Consider the following 23952-nt stretch of genomic DNA (forward strand, 5'->3'; position numbering starts at 1 on the left):
AGAACGGATTAAAAGTACTGGACCAATGATACCGCCATTAGTTTATTGAGATGCACACTTATCTTTATTTCTAAACACGTTTTTGTCTTTCTGTGGGCGAATAATACGTAAAATACATTGAGTTCCAGTGTAGGAACCACAACATAATTTGTCCTTGTGTGCAAAACCTAGCCGTCATTGCGGAGAAACTATTTGCAGAAATTCTATCTTGGGATATCCCCTCTTCGGCGTGATTTGACCACCATTGTGACGAAACTGTTTGCAGAAATTCTATCTTGGGATATCCCCTCTTCAGCGTGATTTGACCACCATTGCGGAGAAAGTGTTTGCAGAAATTCTGTCTTGGGATATCCCCTCTTCGACGTGATTTGACTGCCATTGTGGAGAAACTGTTTGCAGAAATTCTATCTTGGGATATCCCCTCTTCAGCGTGATTTGACCACCATTGTGACGAAACTGTTTGCAGAAATTCTATCTTGGGATATCCCCTCTTCAGCGTGATTTGACCACCATTGCGGAGAAAGTGTTTGCAGAAATTCTATCTTGGGATGTCCCTTATTCGACGTGATTTGACCGCCATTGTGGAGAAGCTGTTTGCAGAAATTCTATCTTGGGATATCCCCTCTTCGGCGTGATTTAACCACCATTGTGACGAAACTGTTTGCAGAAATTCTATCTTGGGATGTCCCTTATTGGACGTGATTTGTTCTTTGTTTTTCTACAGAGTACAATGGATGGGACAGAAGAAAGGAGGAAGAAAGAAGGATACAGAGTACAGCTTATTACATCGATGTGTAAGTTGTCTGATGCCTGAGAAGGATACCAGAACGTAAGGCTCGCCGAACACGTGGTCAGAGGCATAGAGTTGCGCTTAAAGCAGCCCCTCTTCGAAACACAAAGAAAAAAGGAGCAAAGCGATTGTTCGACCAGACAGCAAGAGTCGCGTACCCAGCAATTTGAGGCGTCCGCACGATCGTTCGGCTGCTTTTTATAAACCGGCGCTCAGACCCAAGAATACAACCAGCAATCATACGGGCAAGAAGGTTTCCGCGAAACGACGTTACGCAATTAGTCCACGAAGCAGGGGTCCGCGCACTCGTAACGGCCCCTGCTGTGACAAGGCCGGCCGTTCTCAACGCCTGGGTGGCGAACTAAATGTAATACGCATGAGAGCGGCTAAGAGAACCGCGGGATGTCGGTTCCGACGAAACTGCCGCCGATGCGGCCGCGACCCCGCCCACTTTGGACGTAATGGCGGTGAAGTCTTAGGCGCACGTGGTCAGTCCTCGTTTCCTCCCCTCCTCAAAAGCGCTCCTGAAAACCGCGGTCGCTGCGTAGCGCGCTCGAAACGTCGCGCAGAAGAAAAAAAAAGGGGGGGGGGGGGCACATAGTAACTGGTTTCCGACTAGAGGAAGGCTCATAACGAAGACTCTTATAAAATAACAAGAGGGCTCTCGCGCATCTCTGCCATACGAACTACCCGCAGTTGACGGGCGACAAAGTGGTTGAGAAAAAGAATATGAAATAGGCAGACGAGCTACGTACGCGGCCTACACCGTTAGGCCTAGAGCTGCAGACGGCAGGCCGGGAGAGAGCAGATGGCTCCCTTTCCCGCCAGACGCACCCTCTCCGATGGCGGCGTCGTGCGGAGTTTTTCTTTATGCTTTATTGTTTGTTTCTTTACGCGTGGCCAGCCAGCAAGGTCGCTGCACGCACACTCGCACGCACAAAGACTCGCCGACTCACGCGCACTCAGGCACTTCCTGCTCCACAGGTGCGAGGCGGCAGCAGCGGCGCTGCTGCTGCTGCTCCTGCGACGGCAGCCTTGGTCGCGCTCTGTGAGCGAATACGCCACGCCGCTCGGCAGCTTGGCGAAGCCGCTGCTGCTGCTCCCTCGTGAACGAAGCTATGGAGACGACCAGGCGGCGTCGAGTCGCGTTACCTCTTCGACGCTGAACAAGGATCGACTGGCTGTGGACTTGTGCACGCCCGCCATGGTTTCGGGTCGTCGAGAGACACGTGTCCAGGTGAGGTTGTTGGTTTATGGAAAGAGGTATCGTTCGCGGTTGCCACGCGAGGGAGAGTGCGTATGTGCGCGCGCAGTGCCACCGGCGTGGTCGTTCGGTTGACACAGCGGTGCCCACGAGAGGGTGTGCTTGGCGAACGACACTGCACGGTCGTGCTGACTTTTTAACATTGAGGTCGACGAACTCTGTCGGTAAACAGTATACAGGCCCGCGTCAAAAGTTCAACGCGAAGTATCGTTGCGCGCACTCAAAAGTTTGAGGTGTATCTGTTCCCCAATCTCGGGTGTCATAGGAGAGGTATGTTTTGAAATGTCCTTTCACCGATTCTGGTTGTTATTCGTTTGTAGGTGTTTTGCTATAGTTATCAGAGTCTGCAGCGGTCAGTCCTTTGGCTCTGCAATTTTATTTTCTAGTCCACAGTTCAGGTGGACCCGAAGGCCCGAAACTTTGGGGGCGCAAGAGCAATATGAGATTCACTTAGCCCTATACCAGACGACCCATCCGACATCCGAGTAGATCGGCTTTGTATAAAGAGTCTCGCGTCCATATAGCACGCTAATGCCGCGTCTCATTCTCACCTGTGCTAGGGTATTGCTTAACTCGGAAGGCTGCGCGTGAGCGTGACATTTTTAACGGTGTGCCATTCGTGTGACGCATGCTCTGGCATAGAGGAAAGAAGGCCGCGAGCGTTCCAGACATCGCGCAACCCCCCCCCCCCCCACCCCCCCCCCCTTCTTGGCAGCTAAAGCGGGCACGCATGCACAGGCTCACCTATTTATGCGTGCCCTTTTATATGGACACGGCTTTTCCTACGCCTTTTAGTGTATACGCGCCAGAGGCGTAGGTCGCCCACTACTGTGCACTATATGTCGTCCTTGAGAAAGCCCGCGCACGGAGATTGCGGTTGTGCGCGATAACGTCATTGGCTGTAATACCGAGTGCCAGCCGGGCGGCCCGGTCGGAAGATAAATAACCACTGTGTGTGCAGTACGGGGGATAGCGTATGCGAGGACAAATCCTGGAGCGCGCGGCTGTTGGCGTTGCAGGTCCGCGTAGAAGACGCCTACTCGGCAATATGCGACTCTGACCTCACACTGGCGCGCACGCATGGCTGCTTGCTGCCGAAACGTATACTCGGCTTGTACGGCCGCGACGGGTAAATAATGAACGGGTTGCAAAAGTATACGACGTCGAGAAGAAGCGGGCTCGTATGTAGGAGGGAAAGACACGATATGTGTACGACACGGAACTGTGTCTGCAGTGATTTAGGCGAGAAATAGACTTAGGTCCGTTCACCAATAAGGGAAGAACAACTTCCTGCACGCTCAAAAGCGCAGGAGCAGGAGGAAACACTTTGTCTGTAGCATGTTAAACTTCCAGGGCATCCATATAGCTTGGAGCACCAAAAACTAACTAGTGTTTGTATGGCGATAGGTGAGTTGAATTGGGGCAGTAAGCCGCCATTATTGTTTGCAGTGGAGCCTCAAGGTTTTGTTTAGTATCGGGGCGGTCTTTATCTTAGCTGTTAAGGAAGAAAAACTAAAATAAAGCAACTCGCAGTGTGACAGTTGTAACATAAAGTATTAGTAGTAGTAGTTTTTGTTTGGCCATGTAATACAATATACCCTCGAGGTGAGGCTAAAGGAGGAAGACGAAGCAAGCCTCCTGACGAGGCCTACACCCCGAATTATACATCGAACAAAAAGGAAGTAAAAACCGTTCGCTGCAATTTTTCAGTGATCAGACCTGGCGTGAACACCGAGATATAGAAAGAGTTAGAGAGCATTCGCGCTTCGCGTGATTTCTGGAGGAAAAATGACCGATAAGTTCTCAGAGATAACGTCTATTTAAGTGCAGACCGGTTTGTAGAGTTCGAGCTTTAATCATAGCTCAAGTCAGCACTTGGGTGCGCTTCTTCTACAACTATAGGTCCGCTCGAAGCGTGATCTGCGCTGTGCATGGTGTTCTTGACCTTCACCGCGAAAGCGCACTTTTCTACGCTGACATTTCTTTCGAAAAGGTGACCTACGACGCACATGCCGGACTTTATGCATCCCCTGACTCGCTCGGAAGACGCGAACTTGCCCCATGCACGCTTTGTGTTTTTGTCAAAATGGTAGCCGAGGTATTATTCTGCTGCTGTTTCCTTTTTTTTTTTCCTTCTTTCACTAGCGCCTCTACCGCGCGTGCGTTATATCACATGCGTGTGCGTCACGTGCTCCCACCGCATGAGCAGATGCGGGTCGGCTTTATTTCACTGGGACGAGAGTATTGTTCGTTGGCGAACAGAGAGCGCTCGCGACGGCAGCTGCCTCCTCGCGTCGCTTTGTTGGACTGGAAACGAGCTTTGTTGAAGCGGGAGGTTGACAAAAAAAAAAAAGAAGCACGAATAAAGAAGCGCGCAGTGACAGGCGGGGGCGCCTCATTCGGCCGCGAAATAGAGCGTGTCACGTGGGGCACCTTGACACGTAATTGTACTCGTTTTTCAGTTTTCAGCGCGGCGAAACAAAGGACTGTGGCCGAGCTGAAAGCGCAAAGCGACGTGCGCTGTCGCGGCCCCATCCGCTAGGGGCGTGGCACGACCAACGGAGGTGTCGCATTAGCGCGAATTAAACCACGACACCAGTTATGGTCGACCCCTCGCACCCTCGTCTCCGCATTTTTTTTTCGGATTGTGGCGACAGTGTTTCCAGATAATAAATACAAAGAGAACATGTTCCGAATATGAGCACGCTGCGACACAAGCTCACGTTCTATACAGTTCGGGGGTTGGTGATTCGGAAACGAGAGGCTGCTTAAACTCGCATCAGTGCGGTACGTGCTTTGTCGCACGGGTAGCCAGCTATCTTATACGAGCCACACTCTAAACACGAATATGCCTATATGGGAGTAAAAAAATAGTAAGCTGTCATCTAGCACACTCCCTTTTTACTAATCTCTGTTTTGAGTGCGTGACGTACCACGTGCGATCAACAGGGGGCGTTGCACCGAGCGTGAGCCGATAGTTTAGAAGATTTCAGCATCCATTATTTCTGTAACCTATATAGTTTCAACTCTCCGAACAGCTTCATTATGTTGCAGGCAGCTAGTTTAGTCTGCGAGAGCTGCCTTTGTGAGCATAAACAACAAAAGCGAAATTCCAGTTTGCTGAAATTCCCGGGTTCGAACCCGACCGCGGCGGCTGCGTTTTTATGGAGGAAAAACGCTAAGGCGCCCGTGTGCTGTGCGATGTCAGTGCACGTTAAAGATCCCCAGGTGGTCGAAATTATTCCGGAGCCCTCCACTACGGACCTATTTGTTCCTCTCTTCTTTCACTCCCTCCTTTATCCCTTCCCTTACGGCGCGGTTCAGGTGTCCAACGATATATGAGACAGATACTGCGCCATTTCCTTTCCACCAAAAACCAATTATTATTATTATTGCTGAAAAGGAAACGAATCCATGCTGGAGAGTTTTGAATTGTGCTTTTGTCCCATCCTGCAGTTTGTCATTATTGCGAGCTGTCACGGTTCTCTTTGGTAAAGGCTATGCGCTGTTACTCTGCTATTTGGGAACTATAGTGACCAGGAAATTGGGTGACTGGCAGACTTTTCGACTGAAAAAACTTCGCTAGACGGGATGATGGCTTCTATCGCAAAAGCAAAAGCACGTTTTAACGTCGCTCAAACGTAAGGTCCCATCTCTAAAGATTTACAAACCCTCACCAGCTACGTGGAGTTTCTTCATATTTACTTGGGAGTAAAAAAAAAAGGCGCCTTCGTTGATGTGACTTTCCTGAAAAGCGCGCTTCATCCAGCACGCGGAAAGTCGGGGATCCACGTTTGGCCGAAAAAAAAGTGGATTCAGTGTTGCTGCGCCGCCGGACGCTCCAGGAAGGATCCTCACTGTGAGGAGCTAGATTACAGGGCTTTAATAGTAGACAAGTAGATGCTTGGTATGAGGCGCGTATATATGTGAGAAAAAAAAACTCATTTTACCTAGGCTTACCCCGAGAAGAGTCATATTCTTACAAATAGGTATACGTTTTCGGACAAAAACAAGCCCCGGTCAAACGCTTCCCGGTACTCCCGGTGTGGGTGAGCGATCGGCCCGCCGGTTTTCCCGTCGCCAGGTATAAAAGTAGGCAGTTTGAAAGCGCGAGACGGAAGGCGATCGCGGCCTTTTTCGCTTGCATCAGCAGCAGCTCAAACACGACACGCAGCTGCACACATATGAGGCCGCTGCATGTGACGTGAGAGGCAGCATGTGCGGGTGTTATTTTTGCGAGTGCGGCTCAGCGCGCTGAGCTCAACGCGCTCTCTCGCTCTTGTTCGTGCAAACAGGACGCGCGACGTAGAAGTGCAGTCAGGCATTACACAGCTCCGTTCTGAGTGGATCAAAGTTGAGGATTCCAGACTTCATTTCTGTACGCGTCGGTTTGCGAATGCGACACTGGCTGTAACTGGAACGCGACAACTGCTAGCGGTAAAAATGGATGGCATCTCGGTGTAAGTTTAGAAACAATTCGCGGCCGACTGAATACGCGGAACGACCGGCTTATGCGCAAGCGCTGCCGTGTCCAGGATTTGAAGAAAAGGAAATGTTTCTAAGTTTAGCCTGGGAAAACAGGCTAATGCACGTGAAACAATTGAAACGTGTCGTGCAAAATAGCGGGGACGTTCATTTAAGGTGGGACGGTGTTGCTTCACTGTACCATGCAACTCCTGAACCATTTGTAGCAGCTGAGGCTGTTGAATCACTGAGCTGCAGAACGCTACGAAAAATTGTGTTTCGCCGTAATAATGGTGAATTCTTACTTCATCGCTGTCAATGTTGATTTATTATTCCTTTCACAGCGACACTGAATAGACGACTTTTGCCTGTCGGGGACCCTTAATTGCCTCGCTCAAGCATGAAATTTAGGAGACAAAAAAATCTCACTTGGAAGTCCATTACAGAGTTTTCTTTTACTTCATTGTCTCTCTATATTCCTCAATAACACTTCGGTTGGGTCTAGTTGGTGCATGATGATAATACAGATGATCGATGTGCGCAAAACATTAGACGAACCACGTACACGAGAGAAACACAAGGACAGACGCACGTGTACGTGGTTCGTCTAATGTTTTGCGCACATCGATCATCTGTACTACTGTCTATATCCCTCTCCCTATCTTTCCTGATTTTTTTTTGTCGTTCGAAGCTGTTAAAAGCAGACGAAACTGGCTGATGTCATCGCCCCAGCGCCTGATATAAACGGCGCGTATCATTTCTTTCTGGCAACCCTTTTAAAACTTTTGTTTGATACTTCATGAAGTTTAATTACAATCTGTATATAGTCATAGCCTAAAGATCCGGCATTTCTGTCGTTTTGCGTTACAACCGATTGCCCAACTGCGAGCTGTCGTAAACGGCCACATTCCTCGAGTGCTTCCGCCTTCTAAGCTCTTTCTTTCAAGTCCAACAGAGTAATTTCCTGAAATAGCGGAAGTAACTCTCTTTTGCGTTCCGAATTTTTGTTAAAATGGAGGGGCTCAAAGATTCGCATTTAACATTTGGTTTTTCGGTATGTTACACTTGGTGGACTTGCAGCGTGATCAAGCACAATATACCCTGCACTTCAAACGCATCTGCGTTGATGGATGCTTTGCCCATACGTGTCAGCATGTCAGCTCTTAGCGTAGACTGTGAACAGTAACTAAAGTGGTGGTGGTGGTAAAAACATTTATTTAAGTTTAGTTATAGCCTTCCATGATGGACACCAGGAGGATGAAAGTGACGTAGTAATGAGCGAGAACTTTGATTCTGTTTCTCTAAGGAACAGTAATTTCGCGCGATGCACCACGAGGTTGAAGAAACAAAGTAAGACGAAAAGTATATATATACAGTTATTGCTCGCGAGTAAAATAACGTTGCGGATATAGTATGTGCATGACAGTTCTAAGTTGGCTTCGGGTAAGTTTCCTACAATAGTCTCGAAGAGCTCCTCAGCAACTGGAGCGCTATCGCGTGCTTGGCGATCTCTTATCTCAAAGCTGCATGATTGCGGCCGCCTGAAATTACACTGCAATACAATGAAAAATTACAACTTAACTGCCGCCACACGACAGCACTTCTCGCAGCCAAGAGAGGGTTGTCCAATGCTTGCAGCGTAGGTTTCTCCACAGCATAACAAGTGGAAGGTGCAGAATGGTCCTGACCCTTGACTCGAGGTTAACAAATAGCTCTAGCAGGATGCGAGCTTCGCTGACGCAGCGTGCCTTGTTAGAAAACGACATGAAATAAAGAGAAGGGGGGAGAAAGAAAGAAAGAAAGAAAGAAAGAAAGAAAGAAAGAAAGAAAGAAAGAAAGAAAGAAAGAAAGAAAGAAAGAAAGAAAGAAAGAAAGAAAGAAAGAAAGAAAGAAAGAAGTGGTTATTTATGGGCAACGATTGAAGGGGGCGGTTTCGGGAGACCTGCCCTACGTATGCAGAACCCATTTCTTGAATTTCTTCGTCGAAATCAGCAGGTGCGCATGTGGTTGCCCCAAGGAAATTTTCTCGCCCTGGGGAGAGGATGTAGCCGTCTACCTCTTCCCCTCTCTCCACACGTGTAACGAAAAGGAAACGCCGCGTGCCACTGAGGCGTCGTGGTCGAATTACGCAGTGTCCGCGATCCTTCGAAGCGACACGCGCACTCGTGTCGTATCTCACATAGGCGACCCGATTGTGTCCGGCCTCGCGAGGAGGCCAAGGAGGCGACGGACCTCCAGCCTGTAACACGCCCGTGGACGGCGCGATGAAAACGCAGGTCGTTTATAATGCCCACTGCAGGCACCGCGACTGGACCTCCGGGCCTTCTTGCGTCACCTCGCTCGATAAGTCCGGGCGTCCGTTCGGTCGAGGACCTGGATCAGGCGGCCCACGCCGACTCGCAGCTCCACAAGGTGGCCACGGCTCTAATTATACGCGAACGGGCCTGGCAGCATCTCGGTGACACGCTTTTCGCGCACGGCAGACCCGGTCGAATGTGTCTTCGAGCGTAGCCCTTGCTCGTTCCAGTTTCGCTGGCATGAATCGGCGCGGAGTGAAATGCGTGGAAGCCAAGGGCGTCGTCAAGCTTCGTCTGAGTGCCTTTATTTTTGTTTTCTTTTGTCCGACGCGGAGTACGGATTTTCATATCGTTTTGTGGCTGAAGTCAGGTAACGCGGACCGTCTCGCTGACTGTGTTACAAATGGCGCATACGCGGTGGCCCGGTGGTTAGAGCGCTCGGCTACTGATCCGGAGTTCCCGGGCTCGAACCCGACCGCGGCGGCCGAGTTTCGTTGGAGGCGAAACGCAAAGGCGCCCGTGGGCTGTGCGATGTCAGCGCACGTTAAAGATCCCCAGGTGGTCGAAATTATTCTGGAGCCCTCCACTACGACGCCTCTTTCTTCCTTTTTTCTCTGAGTTCATCCTTCATCCCTTCCCTTACGGCGCGGTTCAGGTGTCCGCCGATATGTGAGACAGCTACTGCGCCATTACCTTTTTCAAACAACCGATTTTTGTTTTCATATAGGACGTTTTCGCAACGGAGACGCTACAGAACTCCGATCCTGTATGGAGTAGACTAGCCTATCACTCGTATTCTTGATTATATAATAATAACTATTCCGGATGCATGACGGAAACCAACAGTCACAGAAACCAAGGGTGAGGGAAAAAAACATCCCTTGTGCTCCTTGTTTTCTGTGACTGTTGACTTCCGCCTCGTATGTCATAACGAACCCCTCTTTTCCCTTCCCTTGTCAACTCCTCCGGTTGCAAGGAGCGGATGAGGAATTTACGTCACGCACGGTATCTGTTGTGATTGGCATGGGGACGTGGTCGATGAGGTTATGTCGTGTACGAAGTGAATAGTGCTGCGTTGTCGCAGGCGCATTGTTACTGTATACACTCTGAACAGAAAGGAGTCAAAGAGGGAGTAAACTCTCCTCCAGAGCACACCCGTTTATAAAAGGGAGTGCGCTAGGGGGCAGCCTACTACTCCCTTTTTTACTCCCATATAGGCGTATTAATGCTCAGAGTGTGTAGGGCAGTGCAAACATCGTGGCTGCTTTGTGACACCACCAGCGCTTTGAAGGAACGGAGAACTGAGGGCTCCTGCCCTGTCTCTTCAGGTCTCTCGAGCAGCCGGGCAGCCTTACGAACTGCGCAACACGGCACGTCGCCAGCTGCATTCGCGAAGGGTTGTTGACTATTGACACACGGAAGACACCCGAACAGAGTAGCGCATGCGCAGCTGAGCTTGCCGCGCTGGGCGGGGGCCGCAGACTGTGCCGCGCATTCGGGCCATCGCCATCGGGCCACGCATACCGAGCGCAGCTGTTCGTGTTGGCATCCGACGCCGCACGCCACGTATCTCTGCAACGATGCCAGCACGACGACGCAAAGTCCTAAACCGTTAGAGTTGATAACATACCAGAAACCAATCGACTCCTCCCGAGATGACGCTGTGGTGGATGCCAAATTCCAAACTGCTGAGATGGCTACCATACCAGAGCCATGATAACACCGTCTCAAATGTCGTTTTGACAGATGCCAGGTTCCCAGGTGTTAAACTTGTTAACGTACCGGAAACCCAACGAAGCTCTCCTGATGACAGCGTAATGGCGGCCGAGCTTTATTACAACGAAAGCTGTGTGTGCGACGACCCCTGATGCCGAAGCGCACGTCCGCTCACACCGATCACGTGACGGTTCCGTGGATGTGCCTCGCGCTACCTTTGTCCACTGAACAGCCAGCGTAAGTTACAAAAAGGAAAAAGAAAACTATGCAAGCTGTGCCGAAACCCGGGATCGAACCAGGGACCTTTAGATCTTCAGTCTAACGCTCTCCCAACTGAGCTATTTCGGCACGCCGGCACCGGTAGACCGCACCTCGAAGGAAGGCATTACGAAAGGGGTCTCCCTAGGGAAACGTAACTGCGCCAAACCCGTTTACAGCGGTTCCAAGCCGCGCATGTTATCCTCGCTGGCGACGTAGATGCAACCGCATTATGCTCCGCGGGCAGCCGGGCGGGAACAATGGGCCTCCGCGAGTCTGCAATCCCAGGGACACGAGTGCTCTGCAGGACTGCAAACGATGGAAACAAAATAACCGGAAACGCGACGGTTTTCATGCGCAGTAGGGGTGACTCGCTGGTTCTGCATGCAGTGCAAGCACCGTGCCTCACTACATCCGTGCAGCGCTATCGAAGCTAGTGAATTCAACTCTGAATTCATCATACAAGGTGGTCGCGCTTATATAATAGCAGCTCGATATCGGGGCACGAGTCTTGGTCGTGTATACTCGCCAACTTTGCTGTCTTCGCGATTGGCCAGCGTGAAAGCGCCTGTAAAAGTGGGAGTGGCTCTGTGAATTGGGCCCCTTATTAGCTCACAACCGCTGCTTGTGAACCAGGTGCCTCGTTACAGCTGCACGGTTCTGTCGAGGCATGCAGAATACACGTGTACGCATCAGACACGCGCGCTGCATGCATGCGTTCCGCATTTGCGCCACAAGCCGCGCGTTCGCGCGGTTACCGCAATTCTCGTCCCTGGCGTTGTATCCCGGGGTGCTCCGCGGAGGGAACAGCTGGGATTATGTGTACTGACGTCACACGCGCCGCAGCACGTGTGCCTTGCCGAGCGTCTGTGAGGGGCCGCTGTTGTACGCACCGCCTCCAGGGCGAGCTGGCTGCGGTATATTTCCTCGCGCGCCGTGTAAACGACGTGTCGGAGGCCGCCTGATTAGCGCTTATCTGGAAGCCATGGCGACCTGGCCGGCGCGCAAGAAGCCCTTGTTCCGCCCTCGTGAGCAGGCACGCACTCTTCCCCCGTCGCCTTTCTCCCAGCGCTGGCTACGATCGTGGCCCAGATAAGCTGCTCTCGCGACCACCTGCTGACAGCACCACCCGGCCATTCTCGAGGCAAGATGTTTCCTCCGGTATATTTTATTTCTGTTCACGTACTACCGCAGGAACGACCACCTGGCTGTCTTTTGAAAAGGCGAACGAGCTCTGCTCGCGTAGTGAGATAATGCCCACGCTGAAATTCGAATTGTTCTTGGGGAGCGGCCGAAAGTACCACGCGAGTTGGATAGATCGATTGCTCAAATACGCTTTGATCGGCTAATGTACTTTGCGCGCAGTTGCGCAAGTTGGTTCGAACCTTGTATGTTCGACTTTCATGTTTTGTGACCGCTTGTGCCGGCGGAGCAGCGATTTAGGTTGCAGTCATTCGAAGCTCGGTTCGCTTTGTAGAGGATACTAAAGAATAAATGGGTCGTCGTTTATGGCGCAGTGTTCTCAACATAAACGAGACCTCGCACGCAACAGCCGCAGTCTTTTGCTGACTCACTGTTATTTTGCTGCCGTTGTGGTGACCTGAGAGCTTTTCTTTTATCCCTGCCCAACAATGCTGCCGCCCGGCAGCTTGCATCAGTAGGAGATTGCAGTGACAGTAGCAATCGACGTGTGGGAACGGACCATGAGAAAGCGCTTATAGTCGATGGTCGACCACATTTTGACCGCAATTATTCCTTTCAGAACACGTTTCCCGCACCGCGGTAATCTACGGCTACGCAATCAGCCTGTTAATTGTGTAATCGTCAGTGAGAGAGGTTTGGAAGCCTTTCGGCGCAGGACACGGAATGCCGGTGACTTTAATTTTCAGTATTCGCGCTCCATTCACAATACTTTATTTATATAGTGGGTTTCTATTTGATTTGATTTGTGAGAGTTTAACGTCCCAAAGCGACTGAGGCTATGAGGGACGCCGTAGAGGAGGGCTCCGGAAATTTCGACCACCTGGGGTTCTTTAACGTGCGCTGACAACGCACAGTACACGGGCCTCTAGAATTTCGCCTCCATCGAAATTCGACCGCCGCGGCCGGGATCGAACCCGCGTCTTTGGGGACAGCAGCCGAGCGCCATAATGACTGAGCCACCGCGGCGGGCGGCTATAGTGGGTTTCATCTAACGGCACTTTTAATGTGCGGTAGATGAAACGTTTACGAACCCATTTAGAAGTTGCGCAGAAAAATTACTGTGGACAAACGTTTTATTGTATGACGCCTACTATACGGGGTGTTTCACCTAAAATGTTCTGCACTTTTTAAAATAAGTTTTTTTTTTTTTTAGTTTGAAGAGCGCTTTTTCCGGCACATCATTGTCAGAGGTGTAGGGCATCAGAATGAAGCGAAGACGTGATAACTAGCGGGCTGTTTAACTAATATTGAGTTGTTAACTTTTTGACTATTACTGTTAGTCTCCTTAATTATTGAGAGGCGTGTAGCCCACCGCAGGTAACATTCATATCAGTTTTCAGAATTTTGACACCGCTGTTACCCTCGGCGCTGTGGACCAACAAATTTTGGCTACATCGCGCCAAAATACGTTCCCTTTCGAAAAGCTTGCAGCCAAAGCAACCTCTCCAGTGCGCGAAATTCGATCGTCGAAATAACAAAGGTTCATTGGGCCACAGCGCCGGAAGTAACTGCGTTTTCGAAATTCTAAAGCTGATATGGATATTACTTATGGTAGGCTACACGCCTCTCAGTAAAGAAGGAGGCTGACATTAATGTTTAAAAACTTAACTGTTCAATATTAGTTAACCAACCTTCTAGTTAGCGCGTCTTAGCTGTATTCTGATGCGCTACACCGCTGACAATGCCATGCCGGAAAAGGCGTTCCTCTGATTCGAAAAGCTTATTTTAAAGACCACAGAACATATTAGGTGAATACCAGGTAAATTATTATCGGATAAAACGGTATAGATAAGGCAATAATGATTAATTGGAGAGACATGGGAGAGGCCTTTGCCCTGCAGTGGGTGTAGTAAGGCTGATGATGATGATGATGATGATGATGATGATGGCCACATTAGCAGCTTTCATGTGCTTCAGATCTCTCCTTTTGAAAAGGCAAGCATAGGAGAGTTAATTGTTTCGAGTCTTTTAGGAAGGAAATAAACCGCTATAATACGAAAATTCTGTTCTCACTTAGAGCACGTGCTGCTACGTATACACAGCACCGGAAGCTTTTGCTCTTCTCATCGCAAAAAAATAATGAAAACAAGGGCTTTGTTCAACCCATCTGCATAAGCGAAGTGCGTTGTAGCCGAACAAGCTTTTTTCTTTGTGCACATGTAGTGACAAGATTAGCTAATTATTTTTATTGTGGGGAGAATAGTGTTGCTCTCATTCTCATTGGGCAGTCCAACCTGTTTAAGGCACCAGCCCAATATTGGTCATGTGACAGTGCCTAGCACTGGTCCCGCACTTGCAGCATGCTGCAAAACAATTATCGGGCAGACAAAACTGTGTTCATTGTCAAGTCTTTAATAATCGATCCTTGTTGATTTCCGTCTCTGCAGGCAAACAAGAGCAGATATCGAGGACCCGGTGCAAAGGTCGGGATGGCTCACCGCTATCTAGTCGCTTCGATAATCGCCATGGCGGCGGCCTCTTGCCAAGCCACCACAAACGTAGTGCAAGCTAGCTGCGTCTCAAAAGAGTCCCCGGAGAGGGAGAGTTCGGTACAAATGGACTGCTCGAGAAAGGGCTTCACCATCGTGCCCGCGGGCAACTACTGGCCACGGAACGTCTACAAGATGGACCTGAGCCACAACTTCATCGACCACCTGACCAACCTGGAAGCGTCCAACGTCTCCGTGCTGGTCCTCCATGACAATCGCATCGCGATCATCGAGCCAGGAGTGTTCGCCGTTTTCCCGCAGCTTCAGCTCCTGGACTTGGGCCAGAACTCTCTCTCTAGTCTTCACGAGGACGTCTTCAAGAACCTGACCAACCTCCGAGTTCTGAACCTAAGCCGGAACAAGCTGATCCACCCGCCCCCTCAACTCTTCGCACCGCTCGTGTCCCTCGAGCAGCTGAACCTCAACTACAACCCGCTGCGATACCTCGAGATGGCGCTGTTCAAGCTCCCCAAGCTGGAGCGCCTGGAGCTGTCGAACATCGACGCCCACTCTTTGCCGGACGGCGTGTTCCACGGAGCACCGCGTCTGGTCCATCTGGACTTGTCCGCTAACTCGTTCGACCAGGTTCCCGCCACTGCATTGCGCAGCGCGCCGGTCCTCAAGGTTCTAGTCATGTCGGACAACCCGGTGCGAACCCTCGGTTACAACTCGTTCATGAGGCTGGAGAGCATTGAAGAACTGTACCTCGAGAACATGGGAGAGCTCGAGGCGGTCGAAGGCGACGCGTTCGCGCATCAGAAGAAGATGAGGTCACTCTTCTTGGACAGCAATCCCAAGCTGGAGAACATTGACCTGGACATATTTGGCATCTTCTGGCGTGTTGAGACGGCAGCCAACTGGACGCTACGGGAACTGTACTTACAGAACAACAAAATCAAGTACCTGGATGAAGACATTGCGCCCTGGAAACAATTTGAAATACTAGACCTCCAAGGAAATCCCTGGGCTTGCGACTGCAACAACGCATGGATTCGAAAGCTGCCTCTTCAGCGCGAATTAACTGCTAACCTTAGGTAAGGAAGAGGACGTTGATAGTTCTAATGCTTCACGTACAGTATGGAAGTGCTGCCTCGCCGCCCGAACGGTTTCTGGCATAAAGGTGCCACATTTAGCATACGCACAGACTTCTTCTGGGGGCGAATTTTAAGCTCAAAAAACGCCCGCGTGCTGTGCGATATGCAAACGCACCAGATACTCGAAATTTATTGGAAGCCCTTCTGTACGGCGTCTCGTTAGACACGACGAACCAAACGGATAACCGCATTGCAATGAAATGACTTGAAATAACGCGTTCAATGTTTTTCAACGACCCTTCGGTGGAGGATTGAAGGCGTTTTCATAAATTAGCCCCGGTCACTACGCTCATGCAACGAGTAATAAAAAGAATAACGCCGCAAATAAAGTTTAATGGCCGGAGCCATATGGCACGAAAGGTTAGTGTGAATGGGTTGGGAGAACTGACGAAAAAGAGTAACTGCGTCAGCCTTGAGCACGAAGCCATGTGGTACCCAGCTGTAAGCTTTAGCATTCCGAAACGACGCGTTGGCTGTGAGGGACGCTCTAATGGAAGGCCTCGGATTAATTGAGGCCATCTGGGGTTCTTTAACGTGCGCTGCCATCGCACAGCACGCAGGAGCCTGTGTGTGTTTCGCCTCGATCGAAATACGGCCACCGCGGCCGGGATCGAATCCGCTCTCTTATCGTTTGTGTATTTTCGGTTCTTGTTCATTCTCGAGCGCTCATTGTCTTTCAGCAAACTGTGTCCGCCTTATTGCATGCTAGCTTATGCGCCTCTTGGTTCATCTTCGCTGCTTTGCCTTTGTGTAGGTGCGGAAGCCCCCCGAAGTTCGAGCACAAGTCCATGCTGGAGGTGCCGGACGAGCTGTTCTACTGTCCGGACTCGCGCGAGGCTCGCGAGCAGAGCAGCACCTTCCGCACGGGCGTGCTGGTCGTCGGGGCACTCAGCATCAGTGCCATCTTGCTGTCGGCCATCTTGTTGGTCAAGCGGAAGAACCTCTACCACCGGTTCATCACGCGCAAGAACAGGAACGGCAGCGTCTACTACGTCAAGGCCCACACGAACCCCGTGGACGGCTTCGAGCCGAGTGCCTAGAGAGATACGTGCCTGGCCCGTCCGCGCGCGCTTCAAAGACACTGTGACTGAAGCCAGTGTCGCACAGTGTGCGTCTCGAGCTGACGCTGGCGTTGCGAGGCGCGAAGTGGTTTCGCGCGCGGTACCGCGATCAAGTCACGGCGCTTGAACGACCCGCAACGATGACTGACGCAGAGGAGAAGCCGTGGAAGCTAAAGAGCGGTTTCTGTTATGCAGAACTGCTATCGAAGAAGAGTCACGCGATTACCTTCTGCCGTTTTGCCGGTGCTTTGTTATTGAAAGCTTCGTCGAAGCTGACGGGATTCTCAGTGAGAAGACGCCTGCGGGATTCCAGAGCCTTCTTACGTCACACGTTTCTTGACGTCTTCACCGCAGAGTGGTCACGAAATGTCGTCCTGCAGCACATCATAGTCGCCGCGCGCAAGGAAGGGTCTGACTGAACGGGGAAGGTCATCACAGCCAGTTTTTCTTGAGCGTGTACGTCCGTCGCCTGAATGCCGGCCACAGTGAGATGTGAGCCTAATCTTATCAGTGCTAATTGACAATCGCTTTGGAGATGCTGCCTGTGCTTTAGCTGTGTGTGACAGCTGCAATGGCGGATCAATTCTTCTCTGTTCCTGCCGCAGAGCTATACTATCTCCCAGTTCCTGATGGCTATCCCTGTCGCGGCTATAGCGCCAACAAGACACCGGTCGCAAGCACGAGACAAGTGTTATTTCTGTCGCTCTGCTGCGGGTTTCCCAAGCGCCGCGAACTCGTGGTGGTACTACATTCATTGACTGTTGCGAAGTCCCGCGCGCTGCATCGTGACAACGCGTCAGCATCTGGCTGCTTGCTGCGTACGCAAGCAAACTATCAAGATGCTAGTCCCTGCGGAGTGAAGAATGGCGTTGCAGTGAGGCCGATGGCGTACCGTTTTACTGAAAAGACACTGCGCGTCGCAGCGAAGAACGCTAACAGCATTTTAACGGCTGACCACGACGGGATGAGCATTGCCTCCCCTCGAAACATTCCAAGAGTGTGATTCCGCACTGCTGTGCGTGGCGAAGCGGCTTTGTTTTTTTAGACCGATTCGTGAGAGGATTTATGCGCTTTATTTTTGTTATACATGCTCACCTGTTAGGCTGGACTACTTGTCAGGGACTTTAGGCCCACAACGAGAGTATTCCTACGTTAATGCATGGTAAGAGTTTATCAGGCTAGGGAACGTAGCCGACTGATACGTCACTGGACAGCTGTCTTGTTCACGCACTATAAAAAACATTGCTGGTCAAAGCGTTCTGTCTTCCTTAACATTTCGCAAAAAAACACAGCAGGAACGAAAGTTCGCATGTTTATTGTACGATACTTGGTCAGTGCCATTGTATCCTAGAAGCGAAATTTGAATGGTCCTCTTCGAGAAAAAAAAAATCAACTTTATGCATAAATCTGGCATATGTCAGTGCATCACCATGGAATCGCTTGGCACGTCTCCATACGGCATGCACATATTGAACCCCCCCCCCCCCCCCCCCGCCCCCCCTTCAACCGAAATTTTGAAGACACTGCATGCGCCATCCAGCAACCCGCGCCCTGGCCAATACAAGAAACAGCCATTTTGACCTCGGGCTCCTGAAAAAAAAAATAGGAAAAGCATCCTGGCCACGTGCCTGGCATACAAAAAAGTATTGCCGGGCAATACCGGCCTCACAGACAGGAGTACGAGGTGAAATTAAATCCTGGCCTGTCCGGTGTCATCCTCGCGGTCGTGATGCCAGATTTATTGTACGACAAATATCAAGCGCACAAGTGAGCACCATTCATTCAGCCGCTGCCTGTGCACCCATAAATGTCATTTTCAAAGCCGCCATGAGACAGCCTCGACGCGCGCAACACAAACGAAATTGCAGTGTTGTTTTGCACAGTGCCGGTTCATCTCGAGACAAGCCGCTTGTGCGGAAAATAGTTTGCCGCTCGTGAGCTATATTATTGGCGAATTCCTTTGTAGGCCAATGAAGAAGGTTTTGCACGGCTAAGCAAGAATGAACTGTTTCACCAATATTTGAGGCAGCGTTTGTACGTCGTTGTCTGGTAGAGTGAAAAAGCGGTCTGAAAAAGGGCCGGGTTCCCTCGGTCACCCCTCACGTTTACGGCGCAAGGAAAAAAAAATTACATGTAGTATTGCTTCGAGACTGGATAGTTTATTCCGAGGCTCGACCGCTTCGGGTGCTGCCTTAAGGCAGTGCATTGTGCGTTCGACCTTTGGAGTTGCTGCTCAGGTAGAAGCGCATACTTCCCAGTAACTTAAATTTTGCATTGAAGGAGGAATTCTGTCATGTGTAAAAGTCAATTTTGTGTCCTCAAACTGACTGCGCAATCTACGATCTTTATTTTGGACTGGCATGCTTCACAACCGTGCGATGCAGGTGAATGCCGACAAACTTGTGAACACTCCAAGAAGGAACTATGTAGCAGACAACCAATTCAGGCGTGGTTTACCATTTGGCGAATAACCGTGACGTATAACGAGTGGCGAGAGAGCCAAAACGAAACGCCTACAAATCGGCTTCAACACACCCTAGTAAAAACATGTAAAATTTTATTGGATTAAATCATCGTTACAGTTCTGTGAACTGGGTAACAAGTGTAGAGCGCGCAACAAACGCAACAGGCGTAACAAATTATTAAAACGAAATATAGTTAAAGGAATTATTCTCTCTAATGGCGGCCATAGGGCGTACCCTTGACCTTTGAGGCCAGGACCACAGCAGAGGGTTCTTCGCGGCTGTTTGACAGCGTGATGAAGTGGAGGGCGTCAGGCCGACGGAAAGCCCTTACTTCACGGAAGGATTCTGGAATAGAAAATTGAAATTGTTAAATTATGCGCAGTGCAAGATCTAGGAATTAATGTAATTAAACATGGTGTGGCAAGATCCGCGCATTGACATGCCAGAAAATACGCGCGTAAGGTTCAGGCTTTTAAATTCATGAGCGTCTTTGTTTTTGTTTTTTTTTAGCGCATGATTCTGCAGAAGCTTTCCTTGGGAAAAAATCACTAAACTAAAAAAAAAGTTTAAGCATTCTAGGTAGTTGGACCTGTGAGCATATGAACAGAGCTTTGAGGTAAAAGTATTGCGATCTTGGCTGAATTGCAACGTGTGAATGAACTCTCAAGGTCAGCTGAACAGCAGCAGATATGAAACTGCAAAGGAATCACTGCAGTGCAGTCACATACTTTGTTATTCTGCGAGCGCTAGCGGGAAGGCGCGACGAAACAGCGTTCAGAAAAACATTGGAAAAAATTACTTCAGCCGAATCACCGACTCCGAAATCGGCGACGCGTACCATCCCCTTGGCCTTGGTGAAACCGTACCGCGAAAAAGATTGCGGTTTTTGAGAGACGAAAATAAACACAGACAAAAAGGTTGCCATACCGTCCACATGTAGAGAGTGTAGGCTCAACAAATCCGGAAGCGCCTTTCAAGGCGTAGACCTTGAGATTGTTACCCGCTCCGCTGGAGCGAACGAAGATTAGGCTCGTCCGGTCGTCCGGAGATGGCAGCCAGTTGATGGATTGCACGTCGCCGGCGAACAGCTTCTGGACCTCCAGCATCTCTTGAGGCTGCCCAGGCGCGTAGCTGAACGGGGTAAAGGGGGCGGATTGGACGCTATTCCGCACGAACTCAGGGTGCGAGCAGCAGTGCGAGGAATTTAAGCGAACAAGCTACCCTGGTTCCACTCCTAAACATTGGGGGGGGGGGGGGGGGGGGGCAAACTTATGACCTCGTTCTCCGCAAAATTTAGTTGCACTTCTGCCAACGCCGATGCAATATCAAGCGAAGGAAAGTGGTCACTAAAGAGCACTTCGCTTCATGAATTAACGTCAATGCTGGTTTTTTCTAACAAAGAATGCACTCGCGCAAAGAACATAGGACACAACAAAGTAACACATACGACAAGAACAGAGCGCAATTGAAGAAAATTCGTATGGAAGAAAATTGTGCTCGATCTAGCGAGCGTCCACAAAAACAGCACACAGAGCGAAATAGCTGGCGAGTGCTGCACTTGCAGGTGAAGTGCACATGCAAGGTATGTTACAGCCTGCCATCTTTCATATGCGCAATATATAAACTGCGCGAGATAGCACGTATCGCCATGGTACGCAGTGACGATTCCCCAAGGCAGCGGACGCAGTCTCAGCGGAGCCAGTCTGACTCCCGCCAGCAACGCGTACTGTCGGTTTTTACGGGGCGCCTCTTCCCGCGCCCTCCTTAGGGCACGTCGGTGACCCGTTTCGGCATTCGCTTCCAAGCTCTCCTCCCTCCTTACAATACTATAACGTACGCTTAAATCGTCAAGATATAAAGCTGTTATTTTGCCAACAGTGCAGTCTGGGACAAATCTCTCTGGAGCGCGTGATCAACAAACGAAGCAGGAAGCTTTGTCATTAGGCGTCGTTTGGAGACCACATTCGTGGAGGTGAAAGTCAAAATCCTCTCCTTTCACTTCCACAAGTGTGGACTCCAGCTGGCTGCTAATAATGCAGCCGTCGGCTTTATTTGCTAATCAAGCGGTCCAGATGCTTTTGTCCCCGACTGTACTGTACATGTGCGTACATCCGCAGTAAATAATGTCTCCAGTGAGGAAAAAAAATGCTAGTGCGCATTGCGATAGGATGCACTTGTAAGCAGAAGATGACTATGCGTCGGCCTTGCTGTAGGATTTCACAATGTTCATCGGAATAGAGACTAAAGAGTGTGCGAGGTTTTCCCCTGTCTGCGGCGTTATTCTGCTTACGAAGGCACGCTGCATAGATGTTCAAGCGCTTTTTTTTTTAGTTTATCACCTGATAAGGTCTGCAAAGCAACTAGCGTAATCAGCTTAGCACGAGGCGTCCGTTAGAGAACAATGATCTACACTGCACTGCTGATAGACAAGCGACTGGGAATAAATAAACTTATTGGAATGCGGTTAGAAGTGTTGGGAACCATTCTCAGCTTCTCCATAGCACAGTCCCAGTGCGTTTAACGTCGCAGTCACAAGAAGCCGCGTGTGCAAACTAGTGATCATATCCGAGCAACGCAGCAGCTGAGCCGTGCAAGTCGATTCTGTGACAGAACATTTAGATGGCCATTGGTTCTTTTGACGCGACATCTTAACTCCGATTTCCAGTAACTTTTCTTCACTAGGAAAAGTAGCGCAGCTGCTTTTTCTTCACGTGATCGTGCCTGACCAATAGGAGCAGCGACTGCGTCCAGATGATTCTGGATGGCACGACTGTTGCCGGCAACTTGAGTAGCTGACGAGTCGCAGTGCGGCAGGCTTGTTTTATTATGTAGTTTGGGCTATCAGCACACAGCGATACGAAACAAAACATACATGGTATCTCTGGGTCGCCCAGACTGCCCAGGTGTTGCACCTTAGAATAGAGGATCTAAGGCCTTATCTGAGTTCCCGAGCGGGAAGGCATACGGCAAACGAAGGGCTGTGCGAGTGCATGGCATTCTGAGGGGACAAATTTGTCCCAGCAAAGGACGCTACGCTGGGCAAGATAATTGCCGCGCGAACTTATCGCGGGTGGTGAAAGCCAGCCTTATCACCACTGGCGCCATCGCCGACAGACGAAATGTGCGGTTGACGTTGACGAAAAAAAAAATGTGAAATGCAGTGCCTAGCATTTTCGCTTATGCACCATCCTAAAAGCGAATAGAAACTTGTTTGCTCGTGGACATCCTACTAACTTATCCGCCATTACTCCAACAGCAATGCATCAACGTGAACGGGTGAGTAAGCATAATATTCGTATCTTGAAAACATTAACCATAAAATTCAAACCTGTGCTTCTACTTTACCTTCCTTTTTCCGCAGGCCCAAACGCTAACCACCACAACCCACTGAAAGAGAATGAAGTCTAGAAGATTCTGGACTCCACCCCCTGCAAATAGTAGCGATCCGACCTTATCTGGCGGCTCTTATAACTACTTCCCACAAAAAGAAGGGTGGTGGCGAAGGGGGTTGAGAATTAGCGAGAACATATAGGACATGTTTTCTACACGTCACATTTATAAGAGCAGATTTACAAAACGTGCGCTTGACAGCCACTTTATATACCCCATGATTCGGCAATGTCAGGCGACGTCATTTGCGCTGCCCTTACCAACGCAAGAAGGGCATGAAGATTTAGAACCAGCCTGCTTCATGCGTCGCGAGCGCGTACTGGGAGACTGGAGAGAGCGGCGGTGTAACGCCCATGTCGTGCGACACTTTCAAGGTTTCCACGAACCCCTCATCCAAAGTGCTTCTCAATTTTCATCGAATATTTAGTCCTTTATTTTTCGTTCAAATGACGATCAATACGCCCATTACGGTGAGTACGCCACGCGCGGTGTCTGAACTTCGCCTTGAAGGCGAAAGCATTCGCCGCGATGGACGATTTCTGGCAAGACCATCTCAAAAATGCCCACGCGCTCGCCCCCGATTGCGGTACTTTCCGAGTTCCAGTGACCAAAAGGAAGTGTGCTCGCGCGCCATCTACCGCGCCGACGCCTCATGATCATTGCCGACTTCGAAATACGCGGATAAGTGCAGTTTCTGGAATTCGTTTTATGTGCCAGGGGACACCGCTGTTTTCGTTGTTTGAAGCCGGTTTGACGTTACTGTACTGTTTAACCATGACGTCCTTTCGGGCGGCAGAGCAATACGCAAAAGACGAAGCTTTGATTGATGCAGTCTCCCGCGAATATGTTTATCGCCACCACTATCGCATGAACTGCGATAGTGGGGCACCGTAGCTGCAAGGATAAAAACAATGTGCAGCAGGAACTTGAAAATACTTAGAAGATTATAACTAGGTGCAAAAGACGATCCGGCTGGCATTTGGGAGGTGCTGGATTTGATCCCCAATGTCGCCGAGAGCCCACCGGTTTTCCTATAGGTAGAACACCAGGTCGGGGAATGGCTTTTACCCATGTAAGGAGAGCGTGTGTGTACTCAGCCGAAACTGGATATCGAACCCACCACGTCCCGGAAGCCGAGGCGGGTGCTGTACCTCGAGGTCTAACAAGGCGCGAAATAAAATAGAAGTTCAAAATGTGTAACTTGCGTAAGGCACGAGCTTGTAATCGTGTCGTGAGAGAAGGGAAGGAAACGGCACCTGTAGACGGACGTGGGCGTGTCCGCGCCGGCCACCCTGCGTTGGCCAACGACCACGAGACAGGCATCGCGGTGGCCCACGACGGCCAGAGAGCCGACGGAGACGGCGGCGATGCTGGCCAGCTTGTGGAGGCCCTGGCGTGACCACCGGTACGCGAAGACGCGGTCGAACTGGCCGGACTGCTTGGCAGAGACGGCCAGCAGGA

General features: G+C 50.3%; 3 protein-coding genes and 1 non-coding gene across 6 annotated transcripts in view; 1 reads left to right on the forward strand and 3 right to left on the reverse strand.

Moving 5' to 3' along the window:
- Positions 1 to 23952, reverse strand: part of LOC144128863 (E3 ubiquitin ligase Rnf121) — a 283986-nt gene that overhangs the window by 160952 nt on the left and 99082 nt on the right. The window lies entirely within an intron of this gene.
- Positions 1754 to 17890, forward strand: LOC144128861 (uncharacterized). 3 transcript variants are annotated; one of them, XM_077662631.1, is made up of 3 exons: positions 1754 to 2027; positions 14380 to 15515; positions 16330 to 17890. In XM_077662631.1, the coding sequence occupies exons 1-3, from the start codon at positions 1995 to 1997 to the stop codon at positions 16613 to 16615; spliced, it is 1455 nt and encodes a 484-aa protein (XP_077518757.1). In that variant the 5' UTR covers positions 1754 to 1994; the 3' UTR covers positions 16616 to 17890. The 3 variants fall into 3 exon arrangements, with proteins under 3 accessions (XP_077518757.1, XP_077518756.1, XP_077518755.1); XM_077662630.1 differs by lacking the exon at positions 1754 to 2027 and adding an exon at positions 11665 to 11933; XM_077662629.1 differs by lacking the exon at positions 1754 to 2027 and adding an exon at positions 11815 to 11950.
- TRNAF-GAA (transfer RNA phenylalanine (anticodon GAA)) lies at positions 10807 to 10879 on the reverse strand. Its single transcript has one exon. It is a non-coding gene; the product is annotated as a tRNA-Phe (tRNA).
- Positions 19177 to 23952, reverse strand: part of clos (closca) — a 25983-nt gene continuing 21207 nt past the window's right edge. The window contains 4 exon segments of the mRNA XM_077662640.1: positions 19177 to 19446; positions 20029 to 20047; positions 20049 to 20232; positions 23748 to 23952. The exon segment at positions 23748 to 23952 is cut by the window's right edge and continues 34 nt beyond it. Of these exon segments, the coding sequence (XP_077518766.1) occupies positions 19313 to 19446; positions 20029 to 20047; positions 20049 to 20232; positions 23748 to 23952 (542 nt within the window). The 3' untranslated portion in view covers positions 19177 to 19312.

This window comes from Amblyomma americanum, chromosome 4 (assembly GCF_052857255.1).
Source record: "Amblyomma americanum isolate KBUSLIRL-KWMA chromosome 4, ASM5285725v1, whole genome shotgun sequence".
NCBI classification, from domain to species: domain Eukaryota; kingdom Metazoa; phylum Arthropoda; class Arachnida; order Ixodida; family Ixodidae; genus Amblyomma; species Amblyomma americanum.